This window comes from Pyrus communis, chromosome 5, assembly GCF_963583255.1.
Source record: "Pyrus communis chromosome 5, drPyrComm1.1, whole genome shotgun sequence".
NCBI classification, from domain to species: Eukaryota; Viridiplantae; Streptophyta; class Magnoliopsida; order Rosales; family Rosaceae; genus Pyrus; species Pyrus communis.
Window position 1 is genome coordinate 18,627,547 of NC_084807.1, and position 24,329 is coordinate 18,651,875.

At 38.3% G+C, this 24,329-nt stretch overlaps 3 protein-coding genes, 1 long non-coding RNA gene and 1 pseudogene across 4 annotated transcripts; 1 reads left to right on the plus strand and 4 right to left on the minus strand.

Annotated features, from left to right (window-relative positions):
• Window positions 1–1,617: 1,617 nt before the first annotated feature.
• Window positions 1,618–3,310, minus strand: LOC137734706 (polyubiquitin-like; annotated as a pseudogene).
• Window positions 3,311–3,420: 110 nt separating this feature from the next.
• LOC137734707 (histone H3-like centromeric protein CENH3) lies at window positions 3,421–6,247 on the minus strand. Its single transcript, XM_068473969.1, has 7 exons — window positions 6,086–6,247; window positions 5,909–5,946; window positions 5,527–5,569; window positions 5,318–5,436; window positions 4,792–4,866; window positions 4,114–4,189; window positions 3,421–3,780 (listed from the first exon to the last, which is right to left on the minus strand). Exons 1-7 carry the CDS (start codon window positions 6,117–6,119, stop codon window positions 3,725–3,727), a joined length of 441 nt encoding a protein of 146 aa, XP_068330070.1. The 5' UTR covers window positions 6,120–6,247; the 3' UTR covers window positions 3,421–3,724.
• A 1,839-nt stretch (window positions 6,248–8,086) lies between these two features.
• LOC137733310 (rhodanese-like domain-containing protein 4, chloroplastic) lies at window positions 8,087–11,613 on the minus strand. Its single transcript, XM_068472469.1, has 8 exons — window positions 10,916–11,613; window positions 10,207–10,309; window positions 10,031–10,117; window positions 9,536–9,610; window positions 9,361–9,435; window positions 8,956–9,036; window positions 8,609–8,842; window positions 8,087–8,486 (listed from the first exon to the last, which is right to left on the minus strand). Exons 1-8 carry the CDS (start codon window positions 11,524–11,526, stop codon window positions 8,439–8,441), a joined length of 1,314 nt encoding a protein of 437 aa, XP_068328570.1. The 5' UTR covers window positions 11,527–11,613; the 3' UTR covers window positions 8,087–8,438.
• A 487-nt stretch (window positions 11,614–12,100) lies between these two features.
• Window positions 12,101–16,465, minus strand: LOC137733311 (uncharacterized). The gene is made up of 8 exons (XM_068472471.1): window positions 15,897–16,465; window positions 15,572–15,645; window positions 15,034–15,114; window positions 14,530–14,614; window positions 14,160–14,257; window positions 13,855–13,942; window positions 13,017–13,365; window positions 12,101–12,579 (listed from the first exon to the last, which is right to left on the minus strand). The coding sequence occupies exons 1-8, from the start codon at window positions 16,146–16,148 to the stop codon at window positions 12,326–12,328; spliced, it is 1,281 nt and encodes a 426-aa protein (XP_068328572.1). The 5' UTR covers window positions 16,149–16,465; the 3' UTR covers window positions 12,101–12,325.
• Window positions 16,466–22,925: 6,460 nt separating this feature from the next.
• Window positions 22,926–24,329, plus strand: LOC137733467 (uncharacterized). The gene is made up of 4 exons (XR_011068489.1): window positions 22,926–23,032; window positions 23,125–23,295; window positions 23,664–23,731; window positions 24,170–24,329. It is a non-coding gene; the product is annotated as an uncharacterized lncRNA (long non-coding RNA).

The following is a 24,329-nucleotide window of genomic DNA, read 5'->3' on the forward strand; positions in this document are numbered from 1 at the left end:
TGGAAAACCCACCGTGGGTGCCATGGGAAACCTTGGCCGAGATCCTCCATTTATGAAATGATTTCCTTCAATCACCACCACCAAGACACTTCTCTTGAGGCTTAGAACAAAGCCCAAATAGCTATAGGGGCGGCGGAGCACCGGAGGTGAAGGATTGAAGCCACCCATTTCTAGGGTTGCCAATGAGTTCGAGTGAAATTGGGGCCTTCTCCGGCCGAATTGTACTTCGGCCCAGGTATGAAAGTTGTTCCACAATTTGGTAATTTTTAGAGTTAGTCGGAAAATTGGGTTTTCATTCATCAGAAATCGCCACTTATGGAGGCGCGTGGCCAGTGGGCCGATGCTGCCTTTTCATGCAAATTTTGATATTTTAAATCCGTAATTGGTACCCATTTGAGGTGATTCAATTGTGAAAGCTAATGTTGAATATTTCCATTACTAGAATATTTTCGGAAATTGATAAAAGAATGAATGGTGAACTACGAAATGCTTGATCCCGCATCAAGGGTACATAGGCAGTCTAACAGGGGCTAGATGCAGCCTTAAATAATTGAGATTAATCTTTTGTTGGGAATTTGATTGAAGAAGAGAAATTTTGGGGAATTATTTGAGATTTTAATCTTAGGTTTTTGGTAAGTAAATTATGGTTATAGATTTTGTGAGTGATTAATAAATTTAAATAAAGAATTGTGATTAACGGTAGTTAGTTAAACAAGAGTTTAATTTTGGCCTATACCAAAATTAGTTTCCGAAATAAAATTTTCAGGTCGGGGCGTTACAAAACTAACAAGATCAGGATTAACTTTTATAACTAATAAATTGATAACGAACCACATAAAAATCATACTAGAAGGTTATAAATTCATCCTCATTCACATTTTGAGGTCCACTATCGGAGGGAAATTACAGGAAAAAAAAAAAGACTACAGAACAATCACATGCCAAAGATGTCATAGTGCAAAAATGTGACGATTAGCAGCACGGTGTAAGAACACGGATGCTTAAACTAGAACCTGGCACATGAACTATCCTTCCGGAATTTATACAGATATGATATGAGATTGGTGAACTCATTGCCACAGGCCCACAATGGGATAGAGGGATATAAGGTAAGCCATCAATATTCTAAAACGGCATCAACTCTATTCATCCATCGAGATTGTACGAAAAAACATGAACGAATTTGCTAAGCCATCAGCATTCTAGCTTATCCCGTTAAGCCCTACTTAAATCAGTTCGCCGTCTGCAGAACCAATCTCACACATTATCAAAGTTTTCATCCCAACTTAATAACTTCAAACTGACTTAAGCCTACCCCTCAAACCACTCAATTTAACATACTTGACACTCTTGTGCCCGACACAACAAAGAAAACAAAATTATCCAACAATCCTCGTTCTATATGCGATCAATCAATTCGACGTCAAAAAATGCAGGATCATCACAAAACAAACTTAACATATAAACAATGAGACCCAGATAGTCTACCAAATCAAATCATCTCATAACAGACATCATCAGAAAAAAAACATAATGGTCAACCACATTCCAATCCTAAATCACTGATTCACTACCAAAGCAAAACGGTGTCTTAATGTTCTAAATCACCTTCTGCTAGAAGGGGAATATAAAAGAAATCAAAACCAAATAAGAAATACTGACAGACATCATCCAATCTTAAACATTGCCTCCACAAAGACGAAGCACGAGGTGCAGGGTAGACACTTTGTGGATGTTATAATCAGCCAGCGTACGCCCATCCTCAAATTGCTTCCCAGAAAAAATGAGTCTCTGCTGATTGGGCGGGGTACCCTCTTTATCTTGGATTTTAGTTTTCACATTGTCCATTGACCTCAAGAGTGATTGTCTTCCCAGTCAGAGTTTGACAAAGATCTGCATACCTTCTGGTTGTTACAATCTGCCAAAGTCTTTCCGTCCTCCAACTGCTTCCAGCAAAAATTAGCCTTTGTCGGTGGGATTCCTTCTTTATCTTGAATCTTCGCCTTGACATTGTCTATAGTATCAGAGCCTCAAGAATGATAGTCTTTCCAGTAAAAGTCTTGACAGAGATTTGCATCCCACCCCACAATCGAAGAACAAGATGCAAAGTAAGCCAAAGTCCTACCATCTTCCAATCGCTTTCCTGCAAAAATTAGCCTCTACTGATCAGGAGGGATTCCTTCCTTGTCTTGGATCTTCGCCTTAACATTGTCTATAGCATCAGAGCTGTCCACCTCAAGAGTGACAGTCTTTCCAGTTGATGTCTTCACAAAAGATTTGCATCCCACCGCGCAATCGACAACAAGATGCAAGGTGGATTCCTTCTGGATATTGTAGTCTGCAAATGTCCTACCATCTTCCAACTGATTTCCGGAAAATATAAGCCTATGCTGGTCTGGTGGAGTCCCCTCTTTGTCTTGGATCTTTGCCTTAACATTGTCTATAGTATCAGAGGTCTCCACTTCAAGAGTGATTGTCTTTTCTGTCAACGTTTTAGCAAAGATCTTCATTCCACCACGTAGGCATGGTACAAGATGCAAAGTAGACTCCTTCTGGATGTTATAATCGGTGTCCTACCATCTTCCAACTGCTCTCCAGCAAATATGAGCCTCTGCTGGTCCGGTGGAATCCCCTTTTTGTCTTGGATCTTCATGTTAACATTGTCTATGGTATCAGAGCCCTCCGCTTCGAGAGTAATAGTCATTCCTCTCAGTGTTTTAACAAAAATCTGCATTCCACCACGCAAATGTAGAACAAGATGCAAAGTCGACTCCTTCTGGATGTTATAATCGGCCAAGGTCCTTCCGTCCTCCAGCTGTTTTCAAACGAATATGAACCTTTGTTGGTCAGGCTGACTCTCCTCCTTGTCATGTATCTTGGTCTTGCCTTATCGATAGTATCTGAGCTCCCTCCCAACCTCCAGGGTGATAGTCTTGCCGGTAAGGCTCTTCACAAATATCTGCATGCCGCCCCTGAAGGGCAGAATCAAATGCAGAATGGACTCTTTCTGGACGTCATAGTCTGCCAGTGTCTACCATCTTCGAGTTTCTTCCTGACAAAATAACACTGCTGGTCTTACGGTATCCCTCCTTATCCTTAACCTGGGCTTTGATATTGGCTATGGTATGGTGCCTCTCAACTCCGAGAGGAATGCTCTTTCCTGTAAGCGTTAACCCGTATGCTTGCATCTGTAGAAGAGTTTGTTTCTCGCTTGCGGTTATGAGGTTTTGGAGAATATTGGGGGTAGAGGCGTAGAGGTTTGGTACAGCTAACTAGGGTTTGAGTTGGATAGCGCTTCCGGGAACTCAGGTCTTTCTGGACTTTCTGCCAAGTATTCTAAACACGTTTGTACGCTTAATTACGTTTATACAGCAAATATGTTTATACAGGAGTTACCTTTGCACCCAAGTTACAATATCCTTTCGAAAATTACCACATATGTCGAATTCAATAATACTTATAATCTATTAGCAACAAGAATAACACTTCCCAAAACGATGAATGATCGGTCCACCAATTGCAATAACCATCCTATCATTGAAATCTGACATGGAAATACAGATGATTCGAACTACTATGAATGAAATCTGCCTACTTCCTAGTTCTGAGAATTTCTAACTGCAACGAGAAAAACAAAATACGGCTACCGTGAGAGAGCAAATGCTGACTGTTTCTAAAATTGTTACGATTAGTGATTATGGAGTCAGTTACTGTTGTCATGCTCTCACCAGATCCTCCCCTTCCCTCCAATCCGACGAGCCAACTCAAAATCCTTCTTCACTGAGGATACGAAAGTAAAAGAAACAGGTTTGTTAACAATTATATTGTACAATAATGGTAAAAACTGTCAAAGACTAACTGAAACTTGAAGTGGAAGATGAAACAGTAAACAGACGGTTAATCCAAGACATACAATAAGATAATGCATCTGAGGACATCCCCTTTGAGTTTTGTCAAAATCCACTACCCCAAAGAGTGCAATTTTTTTCATTGTTTAGGTGTTATCTCACTACAAGCATCAGTTGGTTGCAGCTTGCAAATTTACATAGCATTAGGGGGATTAGGGGAAAATAACATTTAGTTATGCAGATATTAGATCTCAAGTTTACTTACTAAGAGTGACCCGCTTTGCATGAATTGCACAGAGGTTGGAATCTTCAAACAACTGAATGACATAATCCTCTGCAGCCTGCAAAAGAACAAAATTCCGATAGGTATGACTGATTTGTCTCAAATAACTCATAGTAACTCCTCCGATGGACTGCAATTTAGAGGGTGATGGTTAGATGGTATGCTTGGATTGGGATAACAAGACAAAATTCCAGCAACCAAATCCAAGCAATTCATTCTATAGGCTTCATTTGTTGAGCTGATTTGATGACGAAGTAGAACAATAATGGTGGTAACGAGAAACTGTTGATTGTTATCAAGAACAGTTTTTATTGCAATAGAACGAGTAAGTCCTCAAAGATCTTGGGTTGGCACAGCAATGCCATTGTGTGATCAAAGCATAGCAAGAAGCAGATGGGCAGCTGAGGAAGCATCCAATGCACTTCCATAGATGTTAATAATACTTATGGCATTATCATCACTCATCCAGCCAGCATATTTTAACAGATGGATAAACAAAGATTATGCTACAACTCACTGAAATTACAATGCAGAAACGTACCAGTTTATCAAACAGACAGAAAAGGAGGAGGTGGGGTAAGAAAAGTAGTATTTGCAAGGTTAATCTCTTACATACAACTAAATTCACTTGCCATAAAATAAATAACAACATATATTCACCTCTTGAATTGCTAGTAAAGCATCAGGCGTCCAACGCTTAGGCTCTCTAGACACAGAGTTGGTGATTTCTCTTACCTACAAGGAAATAAAAGATTGTCAACTTTGTGTGATCAAACCTTGCGCATAACTAGTGCTTAAAATCTAATAGATAATATCACCAGACGTGAACCACACAAAAACGAAGCACATTCCATTTCACAATCCAATTCTAGCCTCACTAAAAAAAGCTTAACTCTGAGATTGCCAAGATGTCAAGGTCAACTTGTTTATACAATACGAAATGAGTTAATCAAATCGACATCAATAAATTGGAACTGTGATTCTGGGTTTCCATGCCAACAAAAAAAATACATTCTCTTGATTGTGTGAAGAGAAAATTGCCAGAACTAGCAATAACACTACCCAACATTTCTTTTCTGTTTGTTGATATCATTCGGTGCACTGCACGCCCTCATGTATATCTTTGCGCACATGCATGTGTGGGTGCAATTCTGTATGTATAACAAACAGGGAGATAAGAACTCACAGTTCTGATGAATGGAGCAGCTGGGATAATCATCTTAACTGTCTTCTGGAGGTGACGAATCTCCCGAAGAGCCACTGTTCCTGGCCTGTAACGCCGCTTCTTCTGCTGCGTTCCTGGACCTATAGACATAACAACTATAATCATTCAGAAACAACTCACTTCCACTATAGCATCATCACCACCAGCACCAATGAAGAAAACATATATACTTGTCGGATTTGCCTCGGACCTCCTCGTGCCTCTAGAAGATTCCTTCAGTTTATTGAAACAAAAGGAGTTAAAATAAAACACATTAGGAATGCCAGATTTAAAGATATGAATTGTCTTCACCAGATTACAGATGAGTGACAAGTTTAACAGTTTCCTGCTATTTTCAAGAAATTAAACAACAGAGAAAATAACGAAAGGGGTAAAGCTCCGTTTGACTAATAAATTTCTCCCAATTCCCCTCCTCCTAATCCTCATTCCCACAGTTTTTCAGTAACCAAACATAGGACAAGAAAAATCCGAAATTAACGAGAAATTGAAGAGTGAGAAAGATAGAGGGAGAGGAAGAGGGGGGGGGGGGGGGGGGGGAGAGAGAAAGAGTACCGGATGAGCAGGTGAGGCCACCGAGCTTCGGCCTGCAGCTGAAGGCAGAGAAAATTAGGGTTTTTGAAAGCGCAAAAATCACAATCGTCAACAAAATACACATACATCCATGCATTGTAGAGAGAGAGAAAGAGAGAGAGAGAGAGAGAGCAGTTTGTGCGCGAGTAGCTTTCTTGCCTTTTCTTCCGGCGGTGTGTTTGACTCTCGCCATTGAAGTTCTGGTCAGAAGGAGGAGGAAGGAGCTTCTTCGCTGGTGTAAGAAGCGACGTCGTCTCGCTGATTGTTTCTAACTGTTGCAGATCCAGAGATGCGTCGTCGGCTCCGACTATAAATTTCAGAAAAATTAAAAAGCTTCCCGCTCCAACTGTGTGTCGTTTCGTAGCCGGTGAGGCATAAAACGACGCCGGACGAATTATTTGGGAGCCACCGCAGCAAAATCGTCTCCAACGGTAAGATTTGGACGTTGTACGAAACGACATGAGTCAACCGGTAAGTCTTTTCAACAGTGACTACGGCAGGAATTGGATCCGCTCCGGACCTCCGGAGCCTAAAGATCAACATATCTAGGCCATAGAAATTGAATTTGACGGTCTCTGTTAACTCATTTTGCTAGCTCACCACATATAATCAACAATTCTGATTTCTTTTACAAACCAATCAGCGACTCAGATGTATTGATCCTTAGGTTTCGGACACTAAGGATCCAATTCCAATTTTTTCAAAGTTTGCATTCACAACGTGGTAAGCTTATTGCGGTAGAAAAAATTGAATTACTGTCACGTGATATTATTAAATTATTAATGTTGTAATACTTACATTTATTAATTAATACTATATAATAAGCCTTAGAGTATGTAGTTCGTTCATTCATATTATAAACTTAAATTAGTAAAATCATGCGAAGATATTTCAAAACTTTCTTAGTCTCACATGTGACTTGGTTGAATTTACAGTTTGAACGGCTAACATGCAATTGACATTAGCAAAAATTCTTTTTCAAAAGACCAATGCCTTGTTTGGTGGCAATGATTTGATTAAAAATAGATAATTCGCTAGATTCATTATAGAGGTATTCATCAAATTCCCCCCTTAACTTGTGACTGTTAGCCAATTTCCCCCCTCAACTTTAATTTTGGCCAATTTCCCCCCTCAACTCTCATAATTAGTCAATTTGCACCCTACTGTTAATTTTTTAATTTGATCATAATTAAACAAGTGTGTGTAAGAAACTAAATAAGATGTATGTTAATCATGTTCCTATATCTTTATCCTATTACAAATAGATTAAAATTTAGAATTTTACAATTTATCATAGATAGTATTATTAGTCATAATAAATCAGTATGGAGTAATTTTATTTGATTTTTGACTATACAAAATTGATAACGAAAAGGATTGATGTGTAAATTTTTATATGTGAATACAATTTTCTTTATAAAAGTGAAAGCTAAGTTCAAGTAAATTGCAGAGAATCGAGCTTTAGTGAAAAACATGGCTAGTCTATTCATAATTTTCGACTCCTTATTAAGAAAAACGCATTTTATTGAAATAGGTCTGATCCATAAGTTTAGGATTATTATTTCTTTTTGTTATTATTTCTTCTTCTACATGCTTTAAGCCCGATTCATAACTTTTTCTTATAATCAACCCATATCACATACTAATTGTATTATGTTTTTGTATATTTTACCCTATATTATGCAAGTGAGTTTATGTTAATTTTAGTACTTTGTTGGAAGTTATTAGAAAGATTGAAAATTAAGAAAAGAATAGATGGAAAATTAAAAAAAATAAAAATTAACAGTAGGGTGCAAATTGACTAATTTTGAGAGTTGAGGGGGGAAATTGGCCAAATTAAAGTTGAAGGGGGAAATTGACTAATTATGAGAGTTGAGGGGGCAAATTAGCCAAAATTAAAGTTGAGGGGGGGAATTGGCCAATGGTCACAAGTTCAAGGGGAATTGATGAATACCTCTTCATTATATGCTGATTGAAAAAAGAAAAAAGAATAGACGTCAACTATTCAATAAAATATTGTTTGTCTTGATCCAATAAAATATTGCTGTACTTATTATTTTTAACTTATGCTGAATCTCATTTCTCAAAAGTTGGAGCTTATTATTTGTCTTGATCCAATAAAATATTGCTGTACTTGTTATTTTTAGTATTGGACCAGAATAACAGACACACTAGCTCTTAGGCTAGCAATTAAACACACATATACATTCCAAAAGTCCTAAAGATATCATATTTATAGTAAATCCAAACAGAGCTTACCCATGAATCACATCTACACAGAGATCCACCTGATTACAAACAGTACATTTGAAGTTAAGCAGTCAAAAGTCAAAAACAAAAGGGATACTTGGGGAAAACTATTTTATCCAACTCATGACAGTGAATTATCTTCAGACAGATGTAGCCTCCAAAATTTCATGTACCACACTATCAGGAGCAAAGCTAAGAGTGTAGCCTCCAAAATCGTTCGTAAACAGCTTGCTGTCGAAGAAACAAGCTTTAAACAACGCCTCTAGGGCTGCGACGGTCTGGGAGATGCCGGAGGCTTGAAATCCGGATACTGCAACCATAAAAAAAACATGAAAGAAAGAAAGATTTGGTTAGTTCTTGCACAAAATAATTGATCATGAGGGTTGATATAAATGAACATAAATTCAAATAGAAAATAAAGTGAGTAATTACATAAGGGAATGGGGAAAGTGGTTTCGAAATCCCAGGAAGTGATTCTGCTTTAACTTCTGGTTTTGGTACTGAATTCGGTTCCGGGGTGGCTTCTATAGCTGCTTCTACTTTTGGTTCGACCACAGCTTCTGCTTTCTGTACAGTATCACTAGCAGCAGTAGGCTCTGGAGTTGGTTCTGCAGGTGCAGGAAGAGCCTTGCTAACAGTTACTGGCAGAAGAGCTGTCCCAATTTGCTGAAATTCAAGGCGGTTGAGGATAAAAACAGCGGAGTTTAGTATATTGTAATTGTCAAAATAACTAGTCTGTGAGGCAGTGATGAGGGAATCCGTCATTTTTAGTCTCATACCTTTATGTCATCGACGAGCTCCTTAGGGGCAACCTTCGTGGTCAAGAACTTATCAACTTGTTGTAGAGTTTCTTTTCGATCCTGTCATAAAAGTAACTTAGGTTATGACAATGAAGTTGAATGCTAATCCTTGGGATCAGAATGTAATATGCTTTCAAGGCCGCGATGGTTACAGATGTTTATGATTAATAAACCTTCATATTTATGACGAGCTAGACGTGTTTCACAATAATTACTAAAATGCAAAGGCGGTCTGTTAGAACAAAATAACTAAGAGGAAACATGGAATAATATAACTTTTGGCCACTACGCATTATTTCAGAGACGTAAAATTTTCTTATCGACCCCGATAAACATTCCATCAAAATAACTTCTTGGAAGTATAAAAGAGAATAGGAGACTCACCTCAGCAAAAAGGAGTTTCTTGCTCGCAAACTGAACTAGTGCAGCTGAGCCTAAAACTTGGAGGATTGTTTCTAACTAAAAAGATGAGAGTGCAACAGTCAGTTCGAAAGATGTTTGAGAAGGATACATGTTACACCAAAAGGAAAACAAATAGATCAGCATGGATGGACTTTACTTCAGTAAAAGCCAATAAACCCAATCCGGTTGCTGCGGCGACCCCAAGGGAAAGAGACAAGGCACCTGAGTCCTCCTGCACATAATTGACCACATAAACATATAAGAATCCTGTTAAAATCATATAAGTACATCAAAATTCTTTCGAACATAATCATCAACGAGGGAATCCATCACTGAAAACCAATAAATTTGCTCGTCCCAACCCATTTTCGGAATGGCACACATCAACAGCTTTCTTGTCCCATCTTGATGAAATATGTAAGCTAGGGGCGGGGGGATGTTTCAAATGTTTATATACTTCTATCACGATCAATCCGGCTTTTCGTTTATGATTTTCTACTAAACTTTTTAGACTAACCAACATGTTGTTATTTGTGTTCAATATAACATCCTTGCTCGAAAGTAGGAGACCAAATAGCACCTTACTGTTCAATAAGACAATAGATTTTCACATGTGAAATATCAATCAACATATGGAAGTCAAGAAAATTACTCCAACTGCACCATTAAGAGCATCTGTTAAATTGCCAAAATCAAAACTCAGTGCTTTTGTTGGTGGTGTCCAAGGAAGACCGCTGTTCTGCAAAATGATATTTCATGTCAAGTACTAAAGCTCAATAAGACTCGTATGGAAACAAAGATTAGATGTAGAAGGGCAATGGGACTGACCACCCATCCTCGTGGTCCTTCAGCACCATCTTTAATAGCATAAGCAGCTTTGAACCCATTTACAGTGACTAATTCTGCAACCAGCTCGGAGTTCCCATCAAATCTGGCTTCCATCAGAACATTTGCAGGATTAGCTTCACATATTAGCTTTGGGAATAACACAAACGTCACAAGCATGAGAAAAATGAATGTCAAGGAAAGAACATTATAATCAGAATCGATTTTACGGTAACTAGAAATGGAAATGTCAACAAGCAGTTTCTTCATGAAGTTATTCAATTAAGCTTTCTTCCGCCCCCTTTCACGCCACTGAAGAGAAGCATTGTTTTCAAGAAAGGGATTTGGAATGTGCACAAACCGGAGTTGATATTTTTGCGCTAACATATGACAATTTGTATGAAATTCTAGGAAAACCAACGTCTTTTATGTAATACTGGTAACTGAGTTTTATTGTGAGAATTCTCTACTCAACCGTCCTCTTCGAAACTAAATGCTAATGTGAACTGAATTTTTCTTTCGCAGTCCAAATAGTGATCTCGACATAAACCAATTGCATAATGTACACATTCTAAGGTGATGTCAATTCTAGGCACTTGATAGTAGCTCTTGATTGTGAACAACTGCTTCGAAATAAGCTCAGAAATTGACAATTCATGATTCGTAAAACAATGAGGAAACGAAAACTAAAGAATCGGGTTAACAATCTTACTTATCGAGGATGAACAATGTGGTATTTTCTGGCTCCTTGAACTTCAAAGAGAGTTTCTTCAGGAAACCCGGCTTATCTTCACCTTTGTAAACAATCGACACCGCCTTCTTCCCCAAACCCTTGACATCCGGAGTACCAATCTGCCTAAAATCCGCTGGCGATCTTATATCAAGCAACTGAGCATTGGCCTCCTCACCCAATTTTACATAAGCACTTCTGGCAGATTCAACACCGAACGGCTTAGGCAGAACCTGAGACAGAATCAATGGAACCGCCAAAACTGCGAAACCGCCAGCGACAACTGCAGGATTATCTGTCACAAAACTGATAACACTGTCAAGAACCCCACCTACTTCCAAGTCTCCACCTCCACCACTCACAGTCTGCCCCAATGCTTCATATGTCAAAGCCTTGGCAAACCCGGCATTGAAAACTGAAGATAAGAGCAGCAAGCCGCCGTGGAAACTCCGAGATGAAGACTCTTGTGAAGCTTTCAAACTTGTGGGATTGGAGAATTTGGGAAGGGAAATGGAAGGCAGTGATGGGATTTTTCTTCTGCCACCAAGAACTGATCTTATGGGGGTCAAGCTTGCTGCATTGAAGGCCTCCATGGCATAATTCTAGCGAGAGAATCTAGTGAAAGAAACAGAGGAAAAAGACTCTTTTTGGTCTCTCAGAAAATTGATGAAAATTGATGATGGAAGGCTTTACAAGCCTTCAGCTTCAGTGGGTGCAATCTGGCTGCCGCCTTTTGGGTGGAGGGTGGTGCTGACGTGTCATGCAAGATGAGAGGTTGCCCATTGAGCGATTGACACGTGGCAAGTAAGGATTGCGATCACTTTATATTGTTTGATGGCTGGGATGATGACTTTGGGTTGTAAATGTTTTGTGTGGCTGAGAAAAATGTCACTAGAAGTCTTGAGAAACTCTGCAACGAAAAATACGTATAGAGTACACTCCGCGGGTGCAGTACGGACCACGGTACAGTTGATGGTGGCTGCCTGGTGGAGATTTCCCGAAGAACGTCCATACAACTTAGACTCGTTATTACAGTATTCCAAGTTAACCACATACCAACATACAAAAAGATTAAGACACATGACAAGTTTGGTAATCCGTGCCCGTTTGGTTCACCAAATGAACGTTTTTTTTTTTTTCTTTCAAATAACGGTAATAGAAACGCCTTTTGAAGAGCAAAAATAAAACAAGTTCATTACATGCACCAAAATGTCGCAGGTAGTTGCAGTAAGCTGTAATCCTAGTGTGCTATATTTCTTGAAATGTCGAACCAGTTATACATGATAGATTGAATTCTTCAAATTCTTGTCACCCCTAACTAAAACTTTGTCAGACTGAGCACATACCCAAAATGTATAAATTATGTTACATCTGGATGATCAAATGACTGCTTTACAGAAGATCGAAAAAGTAATCCAAACCTTGCCCAATTTCCCAAATTGAGATGCCGCATCCCCATTTGCGAGCTTCCTCTAGCCGCACGGAAATTGACATTGGTGATGGATAGAACACAGCGTGGTAATTACTTTCATCATCGGAGTAAAAGAACAAATGTTCTGCGCTGTTCTTTTCCCATTGCAACTCGGGCTTGTGCTTCTCCAACAAGGACAGGTAATCCCTTCCAGTGATAGCACCACCACCTGGACCTGCATTTTCGATAACATTAAAAGACTCTCCCTAAAATGTCGAACTACTAGAGAATTCAAACACATTCAAGCCAAAAAAAAAAAAACTTCAAGAGATGTCCTGGTAAATGAATTACCAACGATTTGGAAGCCGGAGACAATAGCAGATGCTTAGATAAAATTATCAAATGCACAATGTTAAGATGATCAATCCAAACCCCATATAGTCATCGTACAAGACTTGTTAAGTTTATTTACTCACCTAGGTTCAATTCCCTTCCAATTCTAGGACAACCGCCAATAGATTCATAGGACAAACAGCATGGGAACTCATAATGAGTTGACCCATCATATTTCACTCCCCATGGGCAATAACACGAAACCGTAAATCAAATATAGATTCTCCAATGCCAATGAACAACACAAATTGTACAAGTAGAAAAGAAACAGAATAATACCTCCTGTGAGGACGAAATCATTGCCGTAGAAATTGATGCCAAGAAATATCTTGCGGGCTAGAGCACTGTTTTTATTGGTACCAAGGAGCAGCTGCAGGGTAGAATGAATCCACTTCAGAGGTGCATTGGGACCAGGATTATTGGGTCCCGAGAAATCATACGTCATAAGTGAGAATCCATCCACAGCATCATCCACGCTCTGAAGATCTTTAGGTCCAAAATCATGCGGTTGGAGCTTCTCTGAATGTGGCGGACCAATAACATAGACTAATTGCAACCGTTGCTTATCATTCCTGTCTAAGCTCACACCATGTAATGCATCACCAAGCTCTTTTATAAACTGCAATGCCTGCACGGGCAGAATAACAAAGATTCTCAGATGTTATATAATTTGAGAAGAAGATACATGGTATCACTTTCTAGAAAACAGCACCAATGAATAGCCACAACAAATAAGTTCATTAGGCAACATCTACACCTCCAAACAATAGTGACTTTCAGCAAACTTGGATGTAGGTACGAAGAAGACAAGTTCTTGTTATATTCGGTAACAAAGTGACTCCGATCAAAAGATTTCATTAGCCCGCTAATACAATTTCATATATCCTTTATCTTTGTATTGAGGAATGTATATTAAACAGTTGCATCTCAAAATAGCAAATGGAATTCTAATTTGGAACATTGCAGTTACAGTTGATCAAAGTCCTGACACGTCAACATATATGAATACTATATACTTGTGAAAGGTATAAAAATATTTTCAACAGACAACAAACATGACTTTTATGAAACAATGCCATCATTTGCCTAGTTGGGTCATGCAAAATTAGTACTTTACCAAATTCCGCAAGCTTGGATCATGCAAAATTCTGTAAGCTGCCCACCTTGACCAAGATTCCAGCACAATACCGTCATATCCCATCTCCCTGATCAATGAAAAAGCCCCCCACAAAATTAGTACCTTATCTGCGTTAGATATAAAGAAAAATGACCAAAGTTTTGGACCTTTTTTGGTACATACAGACTACAGAAATCATTAAATAGTAAACAAGTTCAAAAGGATCAGAAGCCAATGGGGTAGAATTAGGACGTAATATCTCAATAAAACAAACGTATAAAAAGTACTCTAGGTTGGAAGCCTACTTGCACTCGTTTACTATAAGATTAATAGCTTTACTCCTCTGCTTCTTCTTTGTAAGCAGCTCTGCTGGAAATGCTTCCAGAACAACTCTAGGCAATACCTATACATTATCGAGGTATGCTACAGATGAGATTACTAACCGATTGAGATAAAAAGTGTGCCACAACTACATATAAAAGCGCAGGACATATATCGACGACTTATAAAAAAGAATTTAAATTGTTTCTAAGTTGACTAACTGTTGAAAAGACCTCTCAAATTTTATTACATGTCTTCCCACATTCGATTGTGAACAATTGATGTCACAGCTGTTCAATATTAGTCAAATACAAAAAGGTAGTGAGAAGGGAGTTAAAGAATTCTTCTTCATACCCAAGCATCTCCTGCCATCCTAAGATCTGAGATCCATCCCATATCAGCATTATGCCTACCTTCCAGAATTAAGCTGTTGCCTTGGCTGTTGACAAAAGGGGTGAAATACTGAAAACTTATCCAGAAATAATATAGCTACACAAATCTTAATTATCGCTTAATTTTCACAAATCTACGACTTACTGAATCTTAACAGATATTCCTACTATCTCTAGAGGTTGAAGGTCATAAATGAGAGGATTATCCCCATCCCCCAACCCCCACAGCCAAAAAGTAATCATACATTAAGTTTGATTCCGAGCCAACTTTATTTAGCAGACAGTTCTAATCTAGAGTTTTGAGAATAGACACCCCAATGGTCACGTATATAATCAAATAACTGAGCAGAGTTTTGACAGTTACCATCGGCTTATTTGGGCAATGATAACAATTAAAAAACATGGTACCAAACAGTACATCAACTACTCATATCACTTTGTCCAACCACGAAAACTGGGAGCATACCTCTTTAGGTCATACCAAATTGGAGATAAATGAGTAAACTTGGAGTTGAACCATTTGGCCATATCATAGCCCTTAGAATTCCTGTATAATTTGACATGTGAGAAGGAGTTCGCAAAAATTTCAAGCTAATTAATGCAAATACGTCTAATATGATTATAAGAGCAACCAACCAATACAAATTACTAACCTAGGTATTATAGAACAACAAACTTTAAAATGGAAAACTTTACATAATCACATTAGATCCACCAAGCTACGTTAAACCAAAAGGACCGGCACTTTGTAGTTTTTCTCAAAGAGAGACTAATGGATCAGTTCAAACTCTACTACTTTCTTTACTATGATTCCGAGTGTATTTCGTTACCAAATGATTTCCTCAAATTTTACATATACTTCAATTCCAAGTAATTTTTTTTCTCATATTTGAAACGTTAACTGAAATTCTCGTTGTATTTCATTCCAATCCAAACAGCTTTTAGAAAATAATACAATCCCATAAATTATTATATAGCCAAACAGATTGAAAGACATGGCATACCATGGAGTGATGTAGGCCAATACAGGATATGCAAAGTGCCTGCCACTCGTATTTTCGGAAACCTTTCCATTTTCCTGAATTTTTCAAACCACATTATCAATAAAAACACTGTAAGATCATAAATTTTCTGTTTGGCAGCTGAGCAAAAGTTTGAATCGAAGCCAAAAATAATTATAAACACTAAGGTTTCGTATCATTTCGTGCATTTCTTGACTAATAACAGCTAAAATACAGTAAACGATAACTTCAATTCGTCTTAATTTTTCCCGCATTTTCTCGGCAATCAAACAGACAAATTGAAGAAATCAGTAGGGAGGGTACTTGCAGTGAGGATCTCCTGGTAATTCACATCAGGTTTCACGATTCCTCGCTCGTAGAAGGCGTAATCCGTCGGGTTCGCCGTCGGAGCATATTTGATGCGGTAGGCGAGCATGGCGGTTGCTACAGCTACGCAGAAGAAGAGGACGAAGGTGACTATGTGCTGCCGGTTTGCGTCGCGGAGTTGTCCCGAAGGTTCTACTCGGTCTTCGCCGCGGTTCGAACTCGGTGCGACTCGGCGCTCTCTTTTCTTGGCCATTTTTGAGTCGGAAGGCCCGGAAAGTTCAACGGACGTTTACAGAAGCACGAGCAAGAAAGATGGTTTGTTGACGATAAATGACATGTCGTTGTTCATGCGGTTGTGTGTAGGTACAATAAAACGCCCTGTCGTTGGAGTTCAATCCCTCCTCGTTGATGATTCGTAGAATTACAAACTAAATTAACAAATGAACAAAGTAATGTTGTTATATATAAATCAATGATGACCATCTTCTACAAGATTCACCATCAAGATTCAAGAAGAAGGGTGAGGCTCCCCAACCTTTACAAAATACAAACTACTTCAAAGTAACAAGGCTAACCAAAGAGTTTCAACTCTTTTAACACTTTTTTTCTCTAAGTTAAACAAAAAAATGTTCTCACTATCTATCTCGAAAAGAAGTATGTTGCCGTCCTTGGATAACACTAAAGGTGTGAAACGGTCAAAGTAATCAATGTGTCGTGCACGGACTTCTCAAGAGAAGAAAGCAAGGTCCAAGATTCTGTCACTCCATATTCCTTCGTAATCCAAACATCTTATGGCTTCACCGTGGCAAATACATTAATAGTCTCCCAATGAACTTAGAGAATTTGCAAGATATTTCTCATCGAGGGGGATTAAAAACTCACGATATATATTTCCATGTCTTTCCCTTGCTATATGCCTTCAAATTCCAATTGGTGTATTGGAACTTTATTTTGGTAGAAAGGGACATGTTTTGAAGAATGCTTTATTTGCTACTCTTCAACCAAAAATTTATCATATTCAGTGGCTACATTCACCAATTCTTGTTGTTCAGTGATTTGTACATCATAGAACTTCTTTCTTAGATGTAACCTCAAAGCTTTTTGAGCAATGGCTATGAGCTACCCATGGTTTATAAGAAATTGGCACCTCATTCTAGTCTTCCTGAATCTCATCATGAAGTCTTTTGTGGACTTATGTTCATACCGTTTGACTTCTGCCATGTCATTGATAATTACTTTAGGTTCCACCCTGTAAAATTGCTCATGAAAAGCCACCTTCATTTGCTCCCAGTTGGCAATGGAGTTAGGAGGTAGGAGAGAATACCATGGAGAAGTCAGCCCAACTAAAGAATCCCCAAACAACCTCAGCTTGTAGCTGCTAGCTTTTGTTCATCAATGTATGCAAGGTAAGGGTTTTGGTAGGTCACCCTGAACATCGAGTGGGCTTTTGCCTAGCATTCTGCATTATTAGTCTCCTTAAGTCAGCTATCTCATTCCTGAGTTGCTTATTTACCACATTACTTGGCAAGGATGGAGATATTCCTTACTTCGGGGGCTATTTTCAAAGTAAGTGGGCATCTCAAGCACTGCATCGGGCTGTCCCACCTCTCATTTTATTGACCATAGGTGGAGGCCTACAAGGAAGTGATTTAGTGACTATTGCGGGCATACCATTTCCACTGGCTCCTCCATTTGAACTGGATGTTAAAGCATTAGTTCCATTTTGCTCGTTTATGTTTCTTTACATGCTTGTGACTGGGACTACCTCGGGCAAATTCACCCATGTAGGCCCCTTCTCCTTTGAGATCGGATTGTTGAGCAAATTGTACAAGAACAAATAATTCACTTGACAAAAGTTCACCCTCGTTCCTTTTTCTAATATAGAGTCGTTTAGAAGAGCCACCACATTAGCTCTAGTTGAGGACGTGGGACTTTGGGATTTTCTGGAAGCCAACCACCTCTTAAGTCTCAGAACATGGTTTGATCCCACCATCCCCTTTTTTTTTTTTTGGACCTGTAAAGCACTTGTACACTTTTTTTTTGTAAGGTCGATTATTTATTTTCTTTATGAAAATAGATGGTTCAACAGTTGCCCCCTCAAGCATCGTGTATAAGAAATTTTCGCATGCATGAGCCTTGATAATTTTTGTGGGCTTGGACTAATGTATTGCGCCTTTCTTTTGCAGATATGAATCTGCACGGACATTCGTTTGTTAAGCAAGCATTTACCAGGAGAAAAAGAGCATTTTCTAAGGGCCAAACGTAAGACTGATATCTTTCGTTGGACTTTATCAAGCTCGTTGTCCCTATGGAAAGCAGAATTAGGTGGCGGACGCATGCCAAGTGAATTCCAATTTTTTTGAGTTTTTTCCCCAGATGATGGAGTTATCAAAGCTTGTAGGGTTCAAGCAAAAAATTTCATGCCTGGTCACTGATGGATGTTAACCACAATGAGCATGGTGATACTGAAAAGAGACATAAAAACCCTTGTCCCCCTCGGGCTTTTTATCTATGAAGACTTGCATAGCAAACTTCTTTTGCAATTTGATTTCACTATGAATGAGATATATTTACACATTCTTCCGACTATGCAACAATTTACTTCCAATACTTTTGGTGGAAGGAATATGTTTTTGGTGATTTATGGCTGTAGTTAATTTTTGGGTTAGATTGCCTACTACTATAACATCCCACATCAACCAATGGAGAAGGGGTAATGTGCTTTATATGTACATGCCCACCTCCGTATAGCACGAAGCCTTTTGAGAATTCACTGGCTTCGAGTTCCATGGAAACTCCGAAATTAAGCGAGTTCGGGCGAGAGCATTCCCAGGATGGTTGATCCACTAGGAAGTTCTCGTGTGAGTTTCCAGAAACAAAACTGTGAAAGCATGGCCGGGGCCCAAAGCAGATAATATCGTCCTACGGCAGAGTCGAGACTAGCTTTAATGCTAGCTTTAATGCTAGGCTGCCTACATACCCTTTTGAAGGATTAAGCCATACTTAGTTCAAAGGAAATGATTTTTTTCCTTTGCTTACGTCCTCTATATATGCCTTCCTCTTAGAGTTCTTTAGGCACTATTTAGGCATAAAGCTTCTTCATAAGCTTTCCATTGATGCATGGGTGTATAAATTTCCCATTGGCATTAGAGAGCTCATAGGCACATTTTGTGAAGACTTTAGTCCCAGTTAGCGTCGAAGTTCATCAATAGTAGCTTGCCCGTCTTTTATTTCAAGTGCCCCTGGTCGTGTGTTGTGGGTAAATTCAATTGATTCGTCACCATTATTGTTAGCCTTAGCAGCTAGCCATGCAATTAATGCTACAATTTCGGGCATAGACTCGGCGTCTTCATTTTTGCTCTTCAACCATTTAGAGATGTTGTTCGAGGTAAATACCTTGTAACGAGACTCATGTAGTCTTACTCGAGTCATTGATTGCTTGATAGTTCCTATACATGGTCGTGGCTTGGCTTGGAGATCGAGGAATGCCCCCTGTGATTTTGAGCTAGCATGAAGTCCCATTACTTGACTTGAGATTTTGGAGATGCCATTGTATGTGGGCTTGAACTCTCATTGTTTCATTGTTGACATATTTTTCCGGATCCTTCTTCTTTAACTTAACATGATTTATCACTTTGGACTGCCATCATGGGTGATGTGTGTTAGCAACCTTGACTTTACCCTCAATATATCGTGCTTGCAATTGGGTATTTGAGACGGTATTATCTCTCTTGGCAAGTTGTTTGCACATTGTGGTATTTTTTTTTTTTTCTTCTTTAAAAGAAGCCACCTTCACAAGCTCCGCAGTGATTGACGGGATTGGGGTTGAGCCAATCACAATTTTAGTTGTGGTGCAAGCTTTATCATCTGCAAGTGCGTTGGTCTTGATGACTCTGCAATTTTTTGGCTTTCACAGCTTTGGTTGATGCAAGTGGAGCCTTAGCAGCTACAGTTGAGATGCCTTCAGTAGCTTCCATGAGAGCATCTTCACATATTTTCTTACTAAGTTCTTTTAGGAATTCGTTTCTTCGCATTTTTTGGGATCTTTGATGGATTCTTCTTCTACATAGGCTTCACGAATTTGACAGCTGCCTTGCTGGCTTCGACTCCAGGAGTTGGCTTTTGGACATTGAGTGAGATTGGTTCTTAATCAAGGATAAATGATATTCGATACCTCCTCACACGCCCCTTCACCTACGTGTGATGAATTTTTAAGCCAAATACGTGGACAACACGAATTAGGCGACGTGGAGCATGTGTGGCCATTGAACTTCATACATTATCAATCTCTAATACGGTAATATCATGGTTCCACCATAAAACCAATTAGCAATACCTCCGGAGAGTAGCCCAACCTTTATAAGCTTTTGCAGTGTTTCTCTTTTAACTAATGTGACTTTTTTACCTTTCACATCCTCAAAATTGCTCATAGTCTATGTCCAACTTCATCTCCTTTCCATCGCACGAAAAATTATTGTATGTGCCGATCATATTTAACATGTTTTGCGTAACATGTACTAGGATACCTGTCCTCTGCATGTTGTTAAAGAATAATTATATATAATCGGCGCTTACAATAATTACACATCTACAACCTATAAATATGCATGGTCGTAGCTCAAAATTTAGAAGGATAACAAGTATTTGCAGGTCTCTTAATACATCAAGCTTCAAAGCACTGGTTGTTCTCTCCCCCTCAAGGGCTTCCGACTTTTACCATCTCAACATCTCTACGAGACCAAGTGAGACATGGCCGGAGGCCATTGTCGGGGTATGGAACAAGACGTGCCTTGCTTCCATATATGGTTCGTTGTTGCTTGATCCGAATGTGGAGCTCACGAGATCTTCCATGCACTTGACAATAGTTTATCAAACTCTTTGCGGAGAGTGAACAACATTTCCTTCTTTTGTGTAAGAGCTTCTCTGTTCTCACTATCCAATAATTATACTTTTTCAGTCACTGCCCTTTAAAGTCTTTCATATTTTTACCAAAGATTTCTTAAGCTGTAAGCATGTTTCCTTAAGATAGATAGAAAATGGTAAAAAAAATGTAATAGAGAACTTGAGATGTATAGGACCTTAGGCTCCCATTTGGTTGGCTGGATGAGATAGGTTGTGATCAATTAAAATGAACTTGAGTCCCATCAGCTATTTGGTGTGTCAAAATTTAAGAGGAACATGACTGGTATGATGAGTTATGAATCTACAATAGAGTGGGTTGTCTAACGAATCTTGTTTTACAAACCCTTGCCAATCCAATCATATTTCTAAGGTCCAATCCCGTTCAACTGACCAAACAGGTTCATACCAAATGTTCTTTGCTGCATCAACTCTTTAAAACATCTGCACTACATTTTCAGCATTGATGACATGCATGCTGAAGTAACTAATACTATTAGAAAAGTTACCAATTAAGTAACGTCCGACTGCACCTAATGGCTAATTGCGGGAATTTTGGAAGGTAATAGTACTAAATTGGTGAAATTAAAAATACGGGTACAACAGTAGCGGAGTCAATATGGAGCAATGGCGGCTACTGACCCCAATAGAGTTTATCCCGACTTTGAAATTTTACTTGACCCTATACCAGTTAAGGCAAATGAAATAAAGATACCTTTAATTAATATTTATTTTAATTGACACAAACCAAATAGGTGTGTGACGTGCAGTTTTCAAATAATCCAAAGCAAAGGTAAACGACTAACTAAGCAAAGCACTAGGTACGGTCAGCCTTAGACAAGACAATAGGGTTCTGATGAGGCTTTGAATTGGGTTTGAGAGTTTTGATTTAATGAGGGAGGTAGGGAGTGTATAGGGAGAGACGGAGGTAGGTGATTTGCAGAGGGTGAGAGAAAAACGGGAGAGAAGGGGTAGTACATTATATTTTGATTTTATAATTTTGGGGGTTTTGTGTTTAAATTTTGCGTTTATACTTTTGGGGGTTTTGTGTATGCGCATGGATGCTGAGTGTGGTATCTGATCTGATTTGATTTTCAGTTTCAGAATATGGTCATGTTGGAATTTTGGGGCTTTCGTATGCAACGTTGGAACCACTTTGTGCTCAAGGTATATAATAAGGTACGTAGCCTCATTATTACACCTTATCTTATCTTCTGTGAGACGAATTTTGTTGGTTTTTCGATTTTATCAGGTCCCTTTTTTTAACGTCTGGCGTTCGTTGGTGAGTTTTTCTACTTTTTTAGTACTTTTTTGCAGATATAGCCTACAAATGTTGTCCCGAAGGTTGGCCATAATCATTACTTCCTATTACAATTATTAAAGTTAATTCAATTAACTAAAGTTGATTTGAATGTGATGATGATGGAGATATTTGCATAGGTGATAGAATCTCGCTGACAACTTTCGATATTCAGATGGAATTTGCATATGAATTTTGTTTATCTAATTTTGGGTGTTCTGTTTATATCGTTAGATTCGTCGCCTGAGTGTATGATTTGCTTCTGTTTTTTGTTTCAGGAGATGTTGCTCTACATTTCTTCGGGCTTTTGTGTGCAGCTTTCGAAGCCCTTTGTGCTCAAGGTAAATAATTTTAGTTTTTTCCTTTGAGGCTTGCTTATTAGGACAAACAAAAAACGTTTTGATAAATGGATGCAGATGGTTTGAGAGTTTTGGCTATTCCCTCAGTGTGTGTAGGCTTTTATTCATGACGGGTTAAGTAGTTTTGAACTTCTCTTTTGCTTCATATGGAAACCTGCTTTACCATCTCTAGGCTACTAATAAGTGTGCTCAACGTTCAAATGGTTCTTTGACACGCTACTTAGCATTTCTGATTATTCAGTTAATTAAGTCAATGATGACAATACTATAGTTTCATCTTTCAGGAGAGTTAAGTTTCTCTTTTATATGATTCGAAGTTTAATAAATGGTGCCTTGCTTCAAAACCTTTTGTGATCTCATGCTGCCATTTTATTTAGACTCAAGAGTGTTAGTTGATTGACGTAATTACCCTTCATTTGCTAACAATTATCGACTTTTTTTTATGTATTGTATAGTAAAATCACGGATTTTCCCCTTCTGTACGAGTGTCCGCCGTCGTAGAAAGGAAAGGGACGGGTGGCACTCTTCTTCTGCTTCTCTCAGGTTGAAGAAGATTTCTCAAGCAGCTATAATTTCAAGGTAGGTTGGTTTAAAGCGGTTCCAAAATTTGGGATCGTTTGGGATATTTTTAGTGCATTGTGGTCTTAATTTAATTGCGTGGTTGGTTTCAGGATTGCTTGAGTCGAATAACAACCTGGGTGATCAAAAGGATAAAAAAGCATTTAGTCTCTGCTTGCAAGATGACTTATTTTCATGTCTGTCCTCCCTCTAAGTCAACTGAGGATTCAAATCTAGCGGGGCCAGCTCAAGATATGGATAAAACAATTTCAAGTCTTTAAAAGGTATAATTTGCTAATCCCCTTTTCCTTGGAGTTAATTTTTAGTGATGTGTTTTTAATAGGATTGCAGATTTGAGTAGTGAGTATTTTCAGTAGTGTGATTTTTTATTAGCAATTTATAATGCTATTTGTAAAATTTAGCCAGATTTTTTTTAACAACTATAATATCGTTTGATTTCAATTTGTAATTACTTCTTTTGATAAATTTAAGCTTAATTATGTTAGTAAATCTTTATACCTTATGTCCAAATTCATATACAATATAGTATATGATACATATACAATATATTCCAGGATACATATACAATACTGTATATGTATAGTTTTGATATTGTTGCTGACCATTTTCAATGCATGCATTTTGTGTGTAGAGGGTGAAAGTTGCATTCTTCACAAAGGCAAAATAAAGAACAGATTCTACTTCATATGAAAAGAAGAGGTTAGTTTGATTATCATTGCTTTTTTGATATGGTTAAATTCTAAGTTACTTGGCTTACGTCTAATTTAATCATTTGCTTGCCCAAGTTGAAGTCATTCGTTTTATTAATGCTGGTGATCAAGATCAACCTGAGTTAATGTTAAAACAGTATCATAATTTTCATTAGTCTTGATTGTCTTAACCCCTTTCTTTTCCATCTTTACCAAAATTTCATGAAATTTTTGCACAATTTTTTTTAAAGAAATTAAGTTGTTTTACTATTTTACTGTCTCTTGATAGATTTTTTTTTTTTCGTTGATCAAAATTAGTATTGCAAATTTTAGGAGGTGGAGCAGACTCTTTTGAGATTAGCATCTAATATCTTCTTTAAGACAATTTTTTATATTATATTATCAAAAGCTGTAATATCTTCATTTTATTGTTGTTTTGTAATTTCAGAACAATGTGTTTGTACGCTTCTGATTAAACACAAAAAGGAGTCCTTCAACGTGGAACATGAAGATGTAATTGAAGTTTCTACGGAAGTTACTAAATACTTAATTAACAATGACAATGATGTATCCCTTCACATTGCAAAACTCATCCCCTCCGTTAGCAA